Here is a 20,996-nt window from a genome sequence, read left to right as displayed (position 1 = left end):
AATCCAATGACAACAAATCACCAATACACCAAAACACTTGACCGAACACTGTAGCAATGAGTCCATGCTGTCTGTTTCTCTGTCCAGACTGTACCTTACTATTAGTCCATAATTAGCTGGATCAGTTCCAACTCTCCTGCAACCCTGAGGTGGACAAACTGGCATAAAAATGGATTAGAAATGTAGATTGCACTGTTGACCAACTAAAATCACATTATGCTGATGATACAGTTGTTTATTGTTACAGAAAATGTATAAGTGATGTGTTCATCAAAACATGTTGTCATTAACTGATATTCTGAAAATAATTAAATATATTTGAATAAAGCCATGTAGAGTTAATAACGCTTTAATTATATGCGAAAAATTTATATGGGCTATTTTGTGAATATTACTGTATAGCATGAGTTATTATTATTGCAAAAAATTGTAGAGTTTACTTTACAAGATATAGCTCTTACTTCCTGTTATCATAGATAAAGATGAGACATACACAACTTTGTATCAAGAGATATACTGATAATGGAGGTGATGGGGGGGGGGACTGTGCAGACATGTGGACATGCTCCTTTGTCACTATAGGCACAAAAATGGAGGTTTCCACTGACTTTTGACTCAGTTCAGGATGGTGTTGAAAACCATCCACCAGAAGGCAGCAGAACTCTGTGCTGAGCGACACCTGTCACTACAGACATAAAAACACTGCAGTTCAATGCAAATGTGAAAATAATGCTGCACACATGGTTTGGATATGTTGCAGTAACCAAAAATAACTCTGCAATACAGACAACAGAGCTCAGTAAATGCTAAATCATGCTGCGACACATATAATCAGATTTAACTGGAACTAGAATTGAAACAATTAGTTGGATCATTTTGAGTACAGCTTGTGGTTCATGTCAGAGGAGAGCAGGGTCTGCAATGGTTTATTTGAGTGTTTTATATGTATTCTGACAGAAGGTGCAAGACGATTGAGACATTTGAAAACAACTAAAATCACCTTAAATTCAATCCTGAATCAGATTTTTTTTTAGAACAAATGCATCAGTAGTTCCCTTAGTCCGTGAGAAACGGGTGAAGTTTAGTTATGTTAATGACATTATAAAAATGCCTTTTCCAGCCTTGCACTGGTTGAGGTGTATAAAGTTTGGCACCCGTTCAAATTCGGAAGTCTAAAATACAATTAAAAGGGGCATCACTTTTGCATGTAAATGTACAGCTGTGTATCATCTGCATAACTCCCTACCGGCTCTTAATTATGTATCTGAGAGATTACTCAGAGAAAGAGACGATGACCAGGTGCTTAACAATGTATCTTCTGTACTGTAAGGCTGCTTTGATACAGTTGGTGAAGTTTTACAGCTTTAGGAAAGTTTTAACACTTCAGCATCATAGACAAGAATAACTGGAAAAATGAACTGTGTTAAATCTAAAAAGTCTGTGCTCTGACATCAGTACACTCGTAACTACTGATCAGCTACACCACATTATCACAACTGAATATAGACGAAAAGCAGAGTGCACCATGAACAACGTGGTCAGTCCATCACAGTGCAAACTCAGAGAGACAGACAGTCATATTATCTCAGGTTTACACCTAAAGCTAATACAAAGTCATCATCCAGGCATCCATCTTCTTTCCCACTAGGTCCATATGGGATCATGGAGGTCAAATGGAGAGCAACGAAGACATCTTTGCCCCTTGTGACTTCCTTCCTCCACCTTTGCTGAGGGTAACCCAAGGTGTTACCTCTCCAGGGGCCTCCTCCCAGTCAGACATGCTCAGTAAAACTCTATTTGGTAGTCAGAACCCCTCCATGAGCTGTGAACAAGGTCCCACCATAACTGAACTTCCACTCATGGAAAGGTGCTACCTGCAGAGGCCATGCAGTCCTTTTCCATGAACTTAAATTTAGAGGTGTTCATCTACATTTCAGTCTCTTCACACTCAGCAACATTTTCACTTCACACAAACCATTCCAATATATTAACAAGTTCCTCGTGTGATGGTGCCAAAAGGACAACATCACCCACAAAGAGCAGAGACTCCAGCCCAGGATGGAGTCTGTATTGTTCCTCTTGATTCTGAGATTCTGGTCAAAGTCTTCTTTCCAGAACCCCAGCATAGATTTTACCAGGGAAACTGAGAAACTCCCTGGTTCGCTATTTTGAAAATGCAGATCATCACAATTGTCTATAAACGCTTAACTCAAGACCATTCCATACTGGAGAGGCATCAGGCAAAGACTGCCCCACAGTATTCAGGGTCTAAAGCATCTCAGGGTGCTTCTCATACACATCTTTAAGGCTGACCATAAACCAATTTTCCTGCCCCACTGAATTCTTCCAACCCAATTTCCATTATCGCCGTAGCCCTTTTAGCCTGGAGACATCTATCTGCTGCATTAGTTTCAATCATATGAAGGCTGTTTTTCTTTTTTTTTTAATGTGAAATCCTCAATGCTGGGCCACTGCTGTCCATCATCGTGTCCTTGAGTTGATGCCCTCAAAAGCATAAGCCAGTGTCAGGTCACAGATGCTCCAAACTATCGTCACAAAGACCCACAATGTGTTTTGTTTGAGCTGTTTCGGATCTCTGTCAGAGTTTTGACTTTTGTCATTTGGCTTTTTATCCAATGTATTTTTGACTGGATTAGAGTCAGACTATATGCTGGATTCACAGCACTGGAGAGGATGGGCTCATCATGCAGCGACTGAGCGTCAGTACTATTCAGATTTGGAGGAACGTCAAACAGTTCAAGATGTGATTGAGAAAATATTCCTTTTCACGTGTAATCAGTTTAATATTTCAGTAATCAGTTTCATATTTCAGTATGATGTAACGTATCTTTTGGGGTTTTGAGTGAGCTCAGTTTGACCTCTAATCATCCACACATGCTGTCCTCACGGTACCGGGACCTGACAGCAGAAGGTGAGTCGAGGCGGGCGTTTCAGGTGAGGCGGATGCTGTAACACCTGCCTCCCACCAGCAGAGGGCGTGCTGATGTCACATTGTGTGTGCGTGTGCGCGCGCATGAGAGAGGGAGAGAGAGAGAGAGAGAGAGTCTGAGTGTGTAAGGGACGGTCTGTTCTGGGTGCACTCCATCTGCTGTGTGCAGGACTCTGGTTATAACAACAAACTCTCTTTTTCAGTCTAAAAATTAATTTCACACCAACAGAGTTTCTCCTCCACGTGAGGTGATGATGACGCGACACTGACTCATCAGCGTGTGTGTTTGTGTATGTGCACGCGTGTAAGTGTGTGAAGAGTGTGCATGTGTGTGTGTGTGTGTGTGTGTGGTATGAATGAATCAGGGACACTCTCTTCCTCCTCTTCTCTTTCCTCCTCCTCTTCTGTCGTGACGTTCGTTCAGGAGGAAACACCACAAACAGTCCTGAGATATTCTGAGAGATTTTACTCACTGTGAGAGTGTGTCTGTGTGTGTTACAGTGTGTGTGTGTTTGTGTGTGTGTGTATGTGTGTGTGACTCAGAGGGAAATACCTCTGTGGATGGAGGGAGGGATTAAACAGAGAGGTATAATTACAGTAACAGAGCTCAGAGGGAGAGTAGAGTGACCCTGTACGGTGTTTGCTCAGCTCAGAGCACCAAACCATTCAGGACCACAACCTTCAGATTGAAGATCTGGCAACCAGAGACCTGCAGCCCTACACTGATCAAGACACAACCGTCAGGGCAAGTTCACTGTTGAATGCAGAACTTTCTCTCTTCTCTCAGACTCTCCTGCCGCTGCTGTCGGATTCTGTTGGACCTGTCAGAGACGATTCGGATTTGACTTGTTGCTTCTTCCAACTTGTGCTTTAAGACCTTCAGACAGCAATCGCCTCTACTGCTGGCTGTAACATCACACTCTAGCGATATTACTGTGTCGGAGTGTGACCATCACCCTGGGACCACCATGTGCGCTCGATTCGCTGTGTTCTTTGCGGCCGTCTGCCTCGTCGTCGACGCCTCTCCGATGGTGCCTCCGGCACTCCAGGAGGGGGAGCCGTCCTCCAGCTGCCCATCTTGCGCTCTTTCTCAAATGAGGAATAATTTTTCTTCGCTCGAAGGTCAGAGTGACATGGTGGAGGCGGTGAAGCGTCACATCCTCAACATGTTGCACCTGAGCGCCCGTCCCAACCTGACGCAGCCGGTTCCTCGCGCCGCGCTGCTCAACGCCATTAAGAAGCTGCACGTGGGCCGCGTGGCCGAAGACGGCAGCGTGGAGATCCAGGAGGAGAGCCCGAGCCAGGAGGACGCCACGCCGCCTGAGCCACCATCTGAAATAATCACCTTTGGACAACCAGGTGAGCCTCAGAGCCATGTCTGCACGTAAGCCTGACCAAACGCAGATCCGGAGACGAGCCTGACCATGTTTTGATATCTGGAATTTCACTGTCACCTGAAACTTTGACTTCTATGAAAAACCGAGGTAGGAAAACAATAAAGTTAATTCATTAACTTTTTAAGATCTTTCAAAATGTTCAAACCTGAATCCCGGTTACAACAGGGATTTTTCATTAAAACAACTTTTCAAATTAACTTCCACTGAAAACTGAACCAACATGGTGTACCCTTTCAGGGTCACCGCTCAGTGAACCTAGAGAAAGGCCTTATGGGTAATTGCAGGTTCCTGTGTTATTGGCAACACCTCCTAAATTTTACCAAATTGTAAATGGAGAGATTCACAAAGACTCACCAGCATTCTGCAGGGAGAGATTTTCATTACTTCTGAAAGAAAATCTAATAGTGAAGCCACTGAAAACCCAACTCCACTGAGGTCTACTGAACGCCAGCTTTACTGACACTGCGCGGCTCCTCTTATCAGCCCATACAGAATCAAATCTAAAAAGGTCAAAGTTTGTTGACAGATTACAGACACAAGGGCTGGTTTCTATTGATTCTACTCAGGTTAACTGAAAATGACATTTATTTGTTGAAATTAGTTTTGTTCTCAATCGCACTGCACATCTGAAGGTGAACTACAGTGACAGAAGAACGGGCTGAAAATGAATTGTATTAACAGAGGCAAGGTAGCATTTATGTTTATCTACTATCACTTCGCTGGCAAAGAGACAGAAAGACTGCAAGTAATTCCCGGAGGTAAAAGACAGAGCCACAAAAAAAGATAGAAGTTGTAGTGGTCCCTGGAGTATATACTGTCAAAATATCATTTTTCAGATGCAGTGGCATGAAACATTACTCTGTTTAGGGAAAACACATCCATAGTATTTGTCCATATTGTGATATGATTTCATATAATTTAACAGTTAGTAATACTCTGCCTCTGATTGGCTCGTCAGCCCTCATGCTGCACAGTAAACATATACTTTGACCAATCCAATCAGTGAATTCAGTGGGTACTAGCCAATTAGAGGCAACCTGGCTCAGACATAGTGCTGAGTGGTGCATGATGGGGGGTTTGGAAGTGAGCGAACCCCACGGCGACTGAAAAATAAGTGGATATACAGCGTAGGGCCATGTCACTTACAGACCGCATCAGCATGTCAAACACTGCACGGCTATTACAAGTTGACTATTTGAGCTGAAAAACCAGTCTTAGATTAGTCACAGGCAGCTGAAACATTGCTGCGTTCGCACTGATTGTGCAAAGTCAGCAAGAAATAGTTCAGCCCATAGTTTCTGATTCTGTCACAAACTGGATCAAAGAAAAGTAAATCTGTGGATCTTGTGAAAATATAGTCGTCGGTCATTTCTAACAATGTCGGAACCTTTCAAACCGTCAGTTCACAGAGGGTGTTCACATCATAGGTGGACCACAGTGGACTAAACTCTAAAAGAACAGTGTTACCCGCTTAGTGAATCAAACGGTTCTCTATTCCCCATTCTGACGCTGCAGAAGAAGAAATATTCAATCATCTAAACAAGTGACGCCAAGTAATAATATGGCACATGACTCTCACTTGTGGGAAAAAGTAAGTACAATCTCTACAGTGACCAAACTCAAAATTTAAGTCTAGTGAATCCTGAGTCACGTATGGAGTTTGCACATTCTCCCTTGGCCTCAGTGTATTTCGTCTTCCTCCCACACCTACAAAGATGTTTTCTGCAGCTTTAATTGGCACAACTAATTTGCCTGTGTGTGTGTGTGTGAGCCCCTTCCTGTCGCCCACACCTTACCCTGCATGATCCCTGCTGAGACAGACTTCAGGCCTTTGATCCTACTGGGGACAAAGCAGACATCAGAGACATGAAGACAATGTTCTTCAGTGGCTTTTTATGATCTTTACTTGCACATAATCTCTGGAGTCACCGTAAGTGCCGTAGGTTGAGCACCAGGTCATTTGTCTCCAGCTGGAAGTCAGGCCGGGATTGAGAACGACGACGATCTCACAGCATTAAAAGTTTTCCCGTGAATCTGAAGCAACTCGTGATCAATCACATTGCCCTGTCACTTGTTTGCTTACATAAATGAGCATGATGTCTTTGTTCTATAAATAGATGTCTCTTTCAGAAAAATCTATCATTAAAAAGGGCCCTCAAAGGCTCACCCAAATTAGTGGACGGTAACGAGAGGCGGGGGTGGGAGTCGGGGGGGCATACCAAGTGGTCTCAGGCCGTAAATAATCTCTTCATTCAGACAAATCTGGGCCTCAGTAATTATTTTGCTGCAGGGGACAAAGAGGGGAGCACAGGGCCAGGACAGGACAAGGTCTTTTTGGTGGGTGGCTAGTTAGGTGGGAGGAGGGGAGGGTGAGGGGGGGTCCTATACGAGCAGCCTTGTTAACAGCATTCCCTGAAATCAGGCCTGTTCTTTTTTTAGTGTCTTTGCTCAAATTGAGTATATTTAGAGGCAGGAGCTCCATTCATGCCCGCACCGCTGAGGACATTTACTTTGTTCATTCATTGAAGTGACAGGAAGACAAAACCAGGAAGGGGCAGCGAGGTGGTGGTGGGGGGGTCGGCATGGTCACAGCTTTTTTGTTATGTTGCATGTTGCTAATCATTGTTGATGATTTGAAAGGAAAGCCGGCAGGATCAAGGCTCCTCCACAAACATCATGTTTTGTCATGCTTCATGACACATGCAGCTAAATGACCGATGGTATCAAAAACACCTTTGCAGAGATTTATGGTCAAGAGTTCATGCTTTTTAAAAATCAGGGTACAGAAAGAAATGACATCCAAATCCTTGAAGAGCTTCATGTCATGTACTGAAACTGACATGTTGAGTTAGGATGTCGCTTTAAACTTAATTGAAATTTCAAAAAAATACATATCGGAGGGTTTGGAGAAACAAGCGCTTCAATCCAAATTAATTCTTCTTATCTGAATTCATGAAGATTATATTTATACATATTAGTGCAAAATCAGTTGTTCCATAGTAAAAATGCTGAACTGACCTGTGCATTGGTCCAAATAGATACTAAAACAGGAAGTGCATCAAAAAAGAAAACTTAAATTAAATGGTTGCCGTTTCAGGCCTCATTTAGGTGAAAACTATGGACCTAGATGCAAAAGATCCGGAGTGTTTCAGGCATTATCTGTTGTTGTTTACGTCATTAACGTAAGTTCTGTGTTTGCTCTGCAGGAGATTCTCCAAACATGGTGACCTTTGACATTTCTAAGGACGACGAAGGCTCCGCCGTGGTGGATCAGGCCAGCGTCTGGATCTTCCTGAAGCTATCAAAGGTGAACCGATCGAAGGGCAAAGTGATGCTGCGGCTCCTGCAGCCTCGCGAAGGCGAGGACGAGGAGTGCGTGTCCGAGAAGCTGGTGGACGTCCGTCGCAGCGGCTGGCACACCCTCGCCGTCCCGCACAGCGTCCAGGCGCTGCTGGATGAGGGCAGCAGCTCGCTGAGCCTGCGGGTTTCCTGTCCGCTGTGCGCCGAGGCCGGCGCCTTTCCCGTCCTGTCGCCTCCCGAAGGCAAACGGGCCACCGAGAGAGACCAGTCTCACCGGCCGTTCCTCATGGTGATGCTGCGAGCTCGAGAGGAGCCGCTGCAGCGGCGGGTCAAGCGGGGCCTGGAGTGCGACGGGAAGATCCGCATCTGCTGCAAACGACAGTTTTACGTCAACTTCAAGGACATCGGCTGGAGCGACTGGATTATCGCTCCGTCCGGCTACCACGCCAACTACTGCGAGGGCGACTGCCCCAACCACATGGCGAGCCTCGGCAGCTCGTCCCTGTCGTTCCACTCGACGGTCATCAACCACTACCGCATGAGAGGCTACAGTCCGTTTCAGAACATCAAGTCGTGCTGCGTGCCCACGAGGCTGAGGGCCATGTCGATGCTCTACTACAACGAGGAGCAGAAGATCATCAAGAAGGACATCCAGAACATGATCGTGGAGGAGTGCGGCTGCTCGTAAGCACGTGCGCTCCCCACACGAACACGAAGCCTCCTCTGACAGCCTGCCCCCTGCAGGACATTCTGATCAGCTCCTTCCCAGTGAAGACAAAGGGCCTTATTTTAACTATTTAAAGCGCACGAACTGAAGCTCAGGTCCAAGTCCATTATCTTAACAGCAGACACACTGAGCATGAAAAGTGACTTGAGATTGAAAAAGTGGGAGGGATTGTAATCAGTCTTTATCGATGATACGCCTGTTTGAGGCACGACGTTAGACAAACCGATAAGAGTGTCGTATTTCATTCCCTTTATGAGCAAGCTGCACTCGCACCGTGGCACATCGCTATCACGTGAAAGGGCTGCCGAGCAATAGACAAGACAGTTTTCTACAAGAGAAACTAATTTCCTTTTCTTAAAGGACCTTCTCATCAGATGACAAGATGCCAACTATTAGGTGAATGACTTTCATGGCAGGCTTACTGTTTTCTCACAGCCAACACTTTGGAAAAACATTGACATTTGTCACGACAACCATCAAGTGCATGAGGAGCTCAGGATCGAGCACATCTTCTGGGAGACGAATGAACTGTGACTGTGAGACAGCAGATGACTGGAGCTGGAGGAAAGCGTGCAATATCATCCACTGGAAAATGTTGACTCATCCTGTACTCCATGCCAGGGTTGTTCTGACTTGTCGTATTGAAGCTCTCACTGCACATATCTGCAGTTCTGTGCCTTCCGCACCCTAAAACTAACAAGCAGACACTGCACCACTGACTTCAGACTTGGGTTCAGTTCGTCATTTAGCAACATAGAAGTGGTTGCAAACGCTAATGACCACATTGGGATTGAAGACTAACAAATCCATGGCCATGTAAATGGACATTAACGGTCCCATATTGCGCAAAATTCACTTTACAATGGTTTTCTGACAGGATTAAGTGTCACCATAGCTTGGGTATGAGGCCCCAGATTGAAGAAACTCTGTCATCTTCCTTGCTTGCTCCACCTTTGTAGTGCTCAAGCAGGGAAATCAGAGACTTTCCCTCCATGGTGTCATCCAGGGAAATAACCACATGACAAAGGTACAAGCAAAACAAGGCAGTTGCTCTGTTGGTAACTGCATTGAACAAGTAGGAGTGGACTGACACAGCTCATGAGCACTTAAAGGTCCAGACCCAGAAGCAGCCTGTTCTCAGCAGAGCTCACGACAGGGACTGTTAGATGGGCTGAAATTCAGGACCAAGGCTGGTTTTTGGGGAAATACACTTGTTGCTGGATCTCTGACATCTCTGTGAAATTGTTTAGATGTACAATATGGGACCATTAATGACCAAAACAGCACAGAACAGAGAGACGACATGACAACTGCATTGGTTTGAAACTGGAAAAGAAACCTGTATTCCACTTGGTGCTGCTTTACAGCAGGTATAAGATAAGGTCCAAGCCTCGTGTTTAGGGACGAGGATTTTGTTTTTTGTTTATTTTTTATTGAAGGAGACTCTTTTCCACATTGGAATGAGCTGAGACAACTATGCAAGACATTCCAACTTCATCCATTTTCATTTGTTATGCCACGTGTGCTTAGTCACAGTCTTTTCTCTTTTTTTTTTTCCTTTTTTTTTTTTTTGCTCGAGAAAATGTGAGTCAGCACACAAACGTGTCCCACTGAAGGCTTAAATTATGATGAAGTCTTTGTTGAAACAAATGTGTTCATCCAGCTGCTGGAGCCAAATGTCCGTATTAATAGTATTGTCATTGTCATGATTGTTAATATAAAAATTGTGATTATTACTGAATATAATGATTGCAGATATTTGCACATTTAACAGGATTCTTGCAAGTTTAGTTTCAGCCTCAGTTTTTGAGCTGTTGATATTCAGCCGAACGCCAAAGATGACACTGAGAAGCCAAGTTGGCTTCATTGTCTTCGCCATGGCTGATGTTAAGTTATTTGCCTGGTAAAATGTTTGTCATCACCTTTTTTAAAGGGGAAAAGTGTCTTTAACTTATTTGCAACATTTTGCTTTTTTTTTTCTCTTTTTTTTTTTTTAATTAGTTTTTGTTTGGATTCATCATTAAAAAAAAAAATTCCAGTCAACTTCTTGACTCTTATTTCTGTCTTGGTACCAATTATCAAAGAAAGAGAATGTTTTCTGGAAGCAAACTGCCCAATACCATTCATGTTCATGTCAATCATTCAAATTCCATTTCCACAGTTGTTCAGTCAAACAAATGTTAATTTTCCTTTGATACAAATTTTGAAAAGTTTCTTGAAATCCTGAACCAATGATCAGTTATGAATGAGTTCAGAAAAATGGAGAAAACATGAATATCCATAGAAAACTCATGCACAGAGAGAACATGCAAATCCCACGCAGAATGCTCCACAACACTTACCTACTTATAAACAGGGGACTTTCTCACCATAAAGCAAAAGCGCTAATCATCCCACCACTGTGGCCAAGTGGAGTAGCCAACTCTGATTCATGCAGTGTGAAACTCATTACTTAAACTTATACAGCTTTGTCCAAGATGTCATTAAAGGCTGCTTCGATTCCACGCTGGGGATCTTTTCTGTGTGGAGTTTGCTCTCTACTTACTGTGGAAGTGAACGTAGGCACGTCAGATAAATATGAATAGCGGTGCATAAAATCAGATTTCAAATGGATTATAACTCAAAGTGCTTCTCAAGCTTATCATCTTACAGTTCATTAAAAGCTTGAAGAGAAAACGTTGAATGGACTTTACTTATAGAGTGCATTTTATCACTTCAGCAGTCCCAACACATTTTAAATAACCAGTCACATTCACACACACCCACACACTCATGATGACGGCTGCCATGCGAGGGCCTCTCATAACATTGTGGGAGGAATTTAGGTTCGGTGTGTTTGCCCAAGGACACTTAGACACATGGACAGGGTGAGATGGATCGTGAAACCATCAACCTACGGATCAGAAGACAGCCCGCCTCGCCAGCTGCACCAGGGTCAGCGTTGAACTTCAGAGAACTCATCATCATCTGTGCCAAAAATCTCAATATTGATAGCATTATTTTAACAAGCCTGCCTAAAACCACGGCATGTTTTCCACAGTCAGAGGGTTTTTGACCATGTGTGCAATCACACACCACTTACTGACATATTCAAAGATGTCTGTGGAATAGTTTGAGACCCCCTGGAGAGGTCAGTGTTCCAAGGAAGCAATACCTGGCTTCAGGTTTTGCAAAACACACTATTTGCCAAAAGAAATCCGGGTAAATGCAACATAGATCTATTGCTTTTTCACGTTCTGTGGGTTCACCCAGCCATCCCTCTACTGTCCCAGCATCATCCTAGTGAGAGCTACAGGAGCTGGAGTGACCCTCAGCTGACAGTGGCCAGGTCAAAAGTCCATCAAAGGGCCGACAACGAGGGCCGCATAACCCAATCCAAAGATAAACACACTCACATGTGTGGGCTTGTTAGAGTCTCTTTGTAAAGAGACCCAAGAGAAAAGAATCCTTCCTAAGAATATTTTCCCCCTTGGCATGTAAAGGCACTTTATGTTTTAAGTTTCCTCTCAGATTTGTGACAAAACTTTCCCTTTGCCTGGAATCTGCTTAATTTAAACCAATAAAAGTTCAAGTCAAACTCAGAACTTGGAGCAGATCGTGTCCTTATCAACTGATTTCTGGCAAAAATACTTTGACATTCGTGTTTTGCCATATCTGAGCTGCTTTGCAGTCAGAGATAACACGATACCTGTTGTTCACTTTGTATTTTGGCATTATCAGTGGCTTTAATCTTCTGTGCTGATAGTGTGTTTGAGAAAAGCAGCTTGTCTCCCATTTAGGGGATTTTGTTAGCGGAGATCAGGATCAGTCCGAGCTGCATTCACACTTCCACAAAGGCGGCCGGAGAGATGCAGGAAACCCGACACTCTGTCCTTTGTTTGCAGGTAAAAAACCGGAGAGATGGCTGGCAGACTGAGCGGCTCCTGCACTTCCTTGCCGCGTCCCACTCCGCCGTCTCATTGGCTGCGCAAGCGCTAGCGGGTGGCAGCTGAAGATCGGTGAAGTTAAACCTTGGCTAGCCGAGGAGAAGCGGGGCAGGCAGAGCCAGTTGGCACTCGGTTGCCCTTGTTTGTTCGCTGACCTACAAACTCACTGCTGAGTTGACAAGTTGATTTAAGAAACACAAAGACAACTGCTGAAGCAAACACAAAGAACTGTGGGTACCAGCGCACAGAAAACAGTGAGAAACACAATAAGACATAGGACTCCTGTCAGGACTGACCTCGGAGCTTCGGGCTTGAAAAGAAACATAATGATGGAATCACAAACGTGATGATCAGGACCTGAGATCGGTTCAAGTGCATTCACCCAGTGAGATCATCTTCAAACTGGTGCATGTTGGTGAACTTTGGATCACATCAGCGCTGATCCAGGGCTGTGAGGGGCAGCTGCTCTCTGCCTGCTCACACTGGGTTTAAAGCAAGGTAACTGCTCCATCACAGGAAGAACATGCAATTCAGATGTGTAGGAGAGAGCCTATGCAACATGAAAACCCAACACAGAAAGGCTTTGATCGATTCCAGGGTTTGTTTTTTTTTTTTTTTTTGACATGGAGTGAGTCTTACCCACCACATCACCTGTAGCTCCCAATATGTTAGGTGTTTTTTTTAATATACCAAGCACAAATAAAACAACATTGTATTTTCTGAAATCATTTCTTCATGCTGACTGAGGTATCAGTATTATCTTATTACACAGTCATGTATGTGCAGAATAACACTTTCCCTGATCAGAAATCCTCTGAATCACAGTCGATGTTGCTTTAAAGTCCTGCAAATGTTGATCAAAAGAAGAAGAGAAGAGAAAGCACAAATGCATCTCCACACACCACAGATTTTAAATTCATAATTCTGCACAGGTAAGAAGCCAGAGAGTCCTTCAGTTCACAGGGTCCATTCATCCAAACAGTTTGCATATTGGCAGATGTCCATCCTATGTTAGCCCGAAGCAGGTCCACCTTGAATAGACTATTTGTCGAAGCACCATGAGTCTTAGTTAACACACTCCATTGTGATATAGAATATTTTGACTTCAAGTTTTCTGGGACACTGTGAAGGACACACTGCATTAACTGGACTTGAGAGGACTCAAGAACTTTCATCTGAATAACAAAAAGATGTGATTCTGATGACCTATACCACCTATATAAACTGGACTGACCAAAGCCATGCAGAGGAGGTTGGAGTTCTGTGCAGCTGACTTGTCTGCAACCCTTGATCCTAAAATAAAACCTCCTTGTGCAGCGTCAAAGCTTTGTCTCCTGATCTTTGGCTCTGGATCACCAAAAATTCCACAACACATTGGAAGTCGGTGTTCTTAGGATTTACTGTCTGGCCTAAGGACTCTTAGGTACATTGTCAAGATGTGACGGCGTTACACCTATACCTTCTGACTGGCGGACAACCCACCTTCAAGCATCAGTCCCAGCATGATTCAGATTCAAAACATAAGGTAAGATAAAGGCAGATCACCTGGAGAAATACTAGTTCAGAAGTCTCTGTCGACCAGGAAGTTTGATCTGAGAAACCTTCTTACTACGAGTCAACAGGCTCGCTTTACCACTGTGCACCACAGCAATGGTTTCTAACAAAAGGCAAGCTTGACTTAAGCCTTGTTACAATGTTTAGAGTGGAGACACATCATTTTTATATTTTTAGTTCAGAAAGTTTCCTGTTTAGAAAGTGATGCCTGTTTTACAGAGAAATGGCAGGAACATTGAAAACTGTAGTTAGAATTTCAGGCCATGAGTTGGTGCTGTTGGTTGTTTTTGTAATGAAACCACACACAGAGAATAATCCACTATAAGACACAGGTGTCAAACTGCATTCCTTAAGGGTCAGTGTCTTAGTGTCTTACATGATCTAGACGTTTCTCTAATTCAGGACGCCTCAATTTGTTGACTTAACGAGCTCTCATTGCAATCAGCTGTGATGCAGCTGGGAGAGCCCTAAAACGTCCAGGAATGGGCGTTATGGCATTCCAGAAAACTTGTGGAGGTCTGTGGAAGTCATCGTCTGTAACAATGCCTGTAGTGAAGAGCTGCAAAACTATTTAACATTTTTTCTTGGTTAACAAGCTTTGTTTTAAAATGCACTTTATAATGAACTTTGACTCGACTTTACTGTAGATGCTACTTGACCTGAGATATGTTAAATTAAGGCCGTGCGTCTTCTAACGGCACAGTCTTTCAAAAGATATGAAGAAAAATTATATTTATTCATCTGTGGAAAGGAAAAATAACACATTTCCTTGATAAAATGAATTTGTACTAGTGGTTAGCACTCTTTTCTCATTGTGGGAATATCCTAGGTCCCAGTCTTTCTGTGTGGAGCTCGATGCTGTTCCTGCGCCTTCACAGGTATTCTCTGGGTATTCCTCTCACAATCCAAAAACATTTACTTGACATGAATACGTGACTCTCAGTTACCCATGGGTGTGTTGAAAGACTGTGTCTCCTGGTGTTTGCCCTGCGACACAGAGGCAACACGTCCACCATGCCTTTTATCAGCTGGGATGAGCTCCAGCTCCAAGCCGCCAAATGATTCCCAACCACTCCTTCTATCGTCATTTTCTACACTCTTTTTTTGTTGTTTGTTTGGTTGGTTGGTTGCGTCACTGGTGTGTTTGAGCTTTGGAACCAGGCCATCAGTGGCTCCAGAGAACCTGAGCAGACAGCTGATGCCTCACCTCTACCAACCAAACGCCGTCAGGGCGTTGACTGAAGCTGGGGTCCAAAGAGATGCTGAGCTTTTTGATTACCCAATAAGAAGGCCGAGGCAGACGAGGCAGATGCGCCGATTGTCAAAGTCTGCAACATTATGCAATAAAGGCAAAACAAGGAAAGCAAACATTCAATGTCTGATCATTTGTTAAAAATTTGAATCGATATTTGTAGTATTTTAATGTTTCTCTGCTGCAGGTTAGTTTTTGCTAAATTTTCAAAACATGTGGGAAAATTATGTTGCAACAAAAATCTTTTGTGGACAAAACAAATGAGGAAGAGTGATTATTCATATCAGCTGAGCTTTTCTCCATACTGTGATGCCATCTATCTGATTTCATGGTTTCAAAGTACAGCATGGGTAATGATTTCAGGTTTGTCGTGTTAATTTTTGTAATTAGTTCATTATAATTTAAAATAATCACATGCCTGTGTCTAAAGCACTGCAAACACAAGATGCCGGTTTAAGCTTTAACTTGTATTTATGGAGGCTGGAGAACTTGCACTACAGTCATGTACTATTTTACTGCTTCAGAGCTCTGAGGCATGATCATAAGTAGATTTGACTAAATTCTCTGAATCATTGAATCATACTCTTGACTACAGCTGAAGAAACTGATATTCTTCACAATTTGGGATTCAAAGTCTTTATTTTCTGACTGTCACACGATTGACAGTAAAGAGAAGATGACCTCTCTCCTCCTGACCGACGAGACACTCGTCTCCTCTTAGATGCCGCCTTCACACTCAGTCACATTACCAACCAAAACACCGTTGGCCTTGCGAGGTGCTTTCACCAACTATCTTTCTCACATCGTCTTGTCAACATTATCGTCATGATGGTAAAGATTGTTTTTCATTAATACCACGTGAGTTTACAGAGCCGATGTCTAAACGTAGGTGAAGTCCCCACCGTTCAGATTGGAGTTCATTACAGGTCTGACCTGATAACAGATCAGTTTGTTCAGAGATCAAATCAGTCAGGGAGAGGGGGCACTGAACAAACAGTCCGAGTCCATCCACCGCAGCAGCAGGCACGCCAACGCTGAAGCGATGCAATGTTGACTCTGCACATGCTGCTGGTCAACCAGTAAAGCTCCGGTTTACCTGGTTTACCTGCAGCCACTCCCGCTGGCTTTCCATGTCGAGGCAGAAGAAATTTAATGGCTTCACGGGTTCGATTTCAGTCATTTCACTGCTCTGTCTCATTGACAGTTTTCTGAGCAAACGAACCCTGGAGTTGGATTCACTGTTTGAATAAAAATCTGCACACTGGTTTTACTGGTACCACGCCAGTTGTTGCACCAATTTTTACTGGTTCAACCAAAACTACTGCCCAAGTGCCAATGGTCAGTGGAGTCACTGCACTAGTTTCACCCATTCAATAAAGTTTTATCCTGCTTTGCTTTCCAGAAAAAGACAATCACAGCATTTGTTCTACTGATTCAACAAGAATCACTGAATTGGTTCGGTTGGCACCGCTGAAGTCACTGCTCCAGGTTTTACTGATTTAACTGAAGTCACTGCACTCATTTACAGGCCCATTTTATAGTCACTACAGAATGAAAATTTGTTAAATTACAGTAATTGTCACAGTCACCAGTGCAGTTAGACGATCTGTACTAGTGTCAGTGCCTTACTAGGTGATCTTAAAAGAATACGCTGAAGATTTTGGACCCACGCCCTATCCCTATTATTTACAAAGTGAGATAAGCTCATAAATACCTTTTTTGTGTCCGTTCGTCCAGTGCCTAGCTAACAGCTGTTAGCATCGTAGTTAGCTTAGCTCAACTACGGCAGGTGAAGAGGAGACAGAGCCAGACTGAGAAAGTGGACAAAATCCTCCTTCCAGTGGTCCCGGGGACGGCGTATTAGCACGTGAAGTAAATCCGAATGGTTATAAAACATTTTAAAAGACGTGTTTTCTTTTCAATCCCTTAAAATAGCGTTTTGATACACACAGGTCTGCACAAGCATAGTGCGCTGCGGAAGGATATACCGGTGCACAGCGGCTGAGTCTATGCTTCTACTGCTGTGCGCCGGTATATCCTTCCGCGGAGCACTGCCCATGCGCAGGTCTGTGTGGATCAAAACATTATTTTAACGGACTGAAAAAGAAAACACGTCTTTTAAAATGTTTTATAACCATTCGAATTTACTTCACGTGCTAATACGCCGTCCCCTGGACCACTGGAAGGAGGATTTTGTCCACTTTCTCAGTCTAACTCTGTCTCCTCTTCACCTGCCGTAGTTGAGCTAAGCTAACTACGATGCTAACAGCTGTTAGCCAGGCACTGGACAAACGGACACAAAAAAAGGTTTTTATGAGCTTATCTCACTTTGTAAATGATCGGGATAGGGCGTGGGTCCAAAATCTTCGGAGTATTCCTTTAAGCAATATTATGATTGATACGATTGATTCATCAGTTCAATTTACAGTTGACTTGGGATGCTCTGGTTTTGGTTTGGACTCAGCATTGGATGAGATGTTCTTGAGTGCAACATAAGTTTACAGTAACTGTGATGGTTTCATTCAGTTTAGAGCCACTGTAATGGTTTAAATGGTTCAGTTTGTGTGATTTCACCGAGTGACTGTTTTTACTACAGCAACAGGACAGATTTGAAAGGTTTAACTAATGGACGGAGTAACTCGACAAGGCTGGGTTGCACTAACTACTTGTTCTCCTGAACGTCTGCATAGATCCAACTGATTGAATGCATATTTGTTCTTGGGGTACCAAGAATTAAACTTGGAGGCCCATATAAAGGTCTTTAAAAAACATAAGCTGCCACTATCGTCTTTTATATTTGACGTACTAAGTGTGGATAAACTTTATTTCTTGATCTGGTTTTTATTTCTTCTCATCTAGAAATATGCAACTTTATTTTCACATGATCATGCACGAATCTTTTTTTTTTTTTTAATGTTAAAATACTACTCACGTGAACAGAGTATGTCACTGTCTCCAATTCAGGAATAGACGTCTTCACTGTACCATGCCTCACAGTATGTACTTGGATGTTCTCTACCACCACAAAAAGACTCATGAAAGGAACACCAGCTCTCTCTAATCTCACTGAAAACTGCAGGGTGATTCAACCTTAGATGCTTAAGGAGGTTTGCAGTGTTGCCAAAGCATCCCTAGAGCCCTATCACACACAGAATGAATTCTGTTTTCATAGCTAAAGAAGCTCCTGACACGACTGTGTTACCGTCTGCCTTCGTCAACCGAAAAGGCTCTGTAGCTCTGCAGTCCACTGGCAGAGATCACAAGTTAAATTGCATAACAACAGTTATCTTTGATGGAAAAACAAACATGATGATGTAGTAGTTTGCTCTAGTCTGGTTGAGACTGGTTGAGTCTGGTTGGGTCTAGCTGGAACTGACTGACTCTTGTTGGGTCTGATTTGAGTCTGGTTGGGTCTGGTTAAGTGTGGTTGGGCCTAGTTTGAGTCTGGTTAGGTCTGGTTGAGTCTGGTTAAGTGTGGTTGGGGTCTGGTTTGAGTCTGGTTTGGTCTGGTATGAATCTTGTTGGGTCTTGTTAGGTCTGGTATGAATCTGGTTAAGTGTGGTTGTGTCTGGTTGAGTCTGGTTGAGTCTGGTTGGGGTCTGGTTGAGTCTGGTTGAGTCTGGTTAGGTCTTGTTGAGTCTGGCTGGGTCTAGTTAGGTCTTGGATGGGTCTGGTTAAGTGTGATCAGGTCTGGTTGAGTCTGGTTTGAGTCTGGATTGGTCTGGTTAAGTGTGGTCGGGTCTGGTTTGAGACGACTTGAGTCAGGTTTGAGCCTAGTTGACTCTGACTGGAGTTTAAATGTTTTCCCTCTGCATGAATAGGTTTTCTCCTTGCACTTCTCCCAATAATCCAAAAAGATGTGTTTCGGGTTAAATAATGACTACTTTGTGGGTGTGACCGTGTGTGTGTTTGCCTCTCTGTGTTTGCCCTGTGTTGGAGCAGCAATAGGTCCAGTGTGTCCCCTGCCTTCACCCATAGTCAGCTTGGATCTGCTCCAGCTGCAGAAGATCAATGGAGACACAAATGTTTGTTTGAAATAAATGTGATCTTTCATGAGAATCAACACTGAAACTGACACATAGGATTGGAAGTGATAGAAAAATCAGCATCTGCCAGGTTTAGACTGTCACTGACATGATGCACTGCAGGTGAAAGGGACACGTGCAAAGTCAAAAGCACTTCTGTTCTCTGCAGTTTCAAATGTTTTTCTGACTTTGACTGACTTGAACTATTTCATTTCAAACCTTTTCCTGCATGATGAGCAGCAGGGTGCGTCATTTAGCTTGGAAGCTAGACAGATAAAAAGTAAAATTGTTTCACTCTAAACAACCTTCTCAAGTCCACCAGGGTGCATCACAGTTTTGATGCCTTGTGAACACAGAATGCCTTTGTAAAAAAAAAAAAAAAAAGAAAAAAAAAAGATTGCATAGGTTGAAATGGCTTTTCTTCTTCTTCTCTTTTTCTGTTAAATCATTGAAACACAGCAGAAACACAGCATCTGTTAAAGTTATTTTTGGTTCTAGCTATATGTTGTGTAAAACCCTTTCTCTGTTGTAGGGCCAAACACATCACACGACGTACTGATGCACATTTCTAAGACTCAATCAGAGTTACATTGTCCAATTACGCAGCAGATTACAGCGCACTGGTGAATAGCATGCAATGCCCGGGCTGCCAACAGGCACTGCATGCTGTGCTGGAAACACACAGCAGGAAACACCAGGAGAAGTGAACCTCACCACCGAGGTCGACCACACAGCATGGACAAAAGTGTTTTTTGTCAAATTACTCCCCGCATGTCTTCCTTTTGCCTGAAACAACAAAGGAGGGCTGTTTAAAGTTACAGTGGTTCACATTCTTGCCTTACAGAAAATAGGACTGTGTTGAATTTGCCTTTTTGAATGTAGCCCCCTCCTGTCTGTGCCAGCACACAGCGTTTCAATAAATCTGGCTATAAATCTGAAATATAAAAGATTATACAGCCCAGTTTTCCCAAAGAAAAGACGACATTTGAATTTAGAATTTCGAGATGTGGAAAGGAAAAATCCTCACTAAGTATTTCTTCTTTTGTTTTTTTCTGCTTCTGTTAATGTTCACAGGTGATTAGTAAACAACTCTTTGGCACATTGCTGCTACATTCTGAACTTCAGGGTTGGTTATTTGGTTTTTAATATTTCTTTGTAAAATCTCATCAAATACATCCCCCAGATTCGATACTTTTATGCCTTTTTTTATCTCTTGTCCTGATTAATCTTAGAGAATCTTTCTTGTTCATGCCGGTGACAATCAGACAAATGACAGACTAATGGTCATACAGAGGAACGGATGGAGGAACATTCAAACCTGAAAATGTGTCATTTAAATAAAAGCTGGTCTAATATTAAAGCGCTTTATTTTAAGGAAAAGTTGTTTTCTTTGTTCCACTCCAAAAAGGTACTGAATTAACACCATGGGTGTTTAGCCCAGCACACTGAGGGGCTTGATCCAATTTGATTATCAACTTTATCAATACATGTTTGGAAAGTTTACCTTACGCTATGTGACAAACCGCTTAGTCAGAAGACGTCCGAGACACGGAGGAGTCAGCTTTGCATGGTTCAGGACGTGTCAGATTTCGTTAAAGTGTGTTTTCGGCTCCTCCTGGCATCAGGAGGACGGTCAGTGGGGGGAGAGCCGCGTCTCTGGTGTATTTTTACAGGTTAGCCGCTTTTAATGAGACAGCCTGACGAAGGCAGTGATGGTGCAAACGTGCAGACGTACTGCGGGGAGGGAAGGCGTCCAGAGAAACGTGATGAGAGGTGGAGGATCGTCGTGTGAGTCAAGCCGAGGGATCTATTTTTTGTGTGTGGGCAGGCTGCGGGACACGTCAGTGCTGTTAGCTGAGGGAAGG

General features: G+C 43.3%; 1 protein-coding gene across 1 annotated transcript; it reads left to right on the top strand.

Annotated features, from left to right (window-relative positions):
• Window positions 1–3,831: 3,831 nt before the first annotated feature.
• On the top strand, window positions 3,832–8,560 carry inhbab (inhibin subunit beta Ab). Its single transcript, XM_030114500.1, has 2 exons — window positions 3,832–4,309; window positions 7,554–8,560. Exons 1-2 carry the CDS (start codon window positions 3,919–3,921, stop codon window positions 8,333–8,335), a joined length of 1,173 nt encoding a protein of 390 aa, XP_029970360.1. The 5' UTR covers window positions 3,832–3,918; the 3' UTR covers window positions 8,336–8,560.
• Window positions 8,561–20,996: the final 12,436 nt, after the last annotated feature.

Source organism: Salarias fasciatus, chromosome 18 (assembly GCF_902148845.1).
Source record: "Salarias fasciatus chromosome 18, fSalaFa1.1, whole genome shotgun sequence".
Taxonomy (NCBI): domain Eukaryota; kingdom Metazoa; phylum Chordata; class Actinopteri; order Blenniiformes; family Blenniidae; genus Salarias; species Salarias fasciatus.
Note: the sequence above shows the minus strand (reverse complement) of the source record. Positions and strands in the feature narration are given on the sequence as shown.

What these genes read in the sequence shown, in the direction of transcription:
- inhbab (XM_030114500.1), top strand. Translation starts at nt 3,919, where the DNA reads ATGTGCGCTCGATTCGCTGTGTTCTTTGCGGCCGTCTGCCTCGTCGTC. An exon ending in AATCACCTTTGGACAACCAG is followed by an intron (nt 4,310 to 7,553) that starts GTGAGCCTCAGA and finishes TTTGCTCTGCAG; the next exon opens with GAGATTCTCCAAACATGGTG.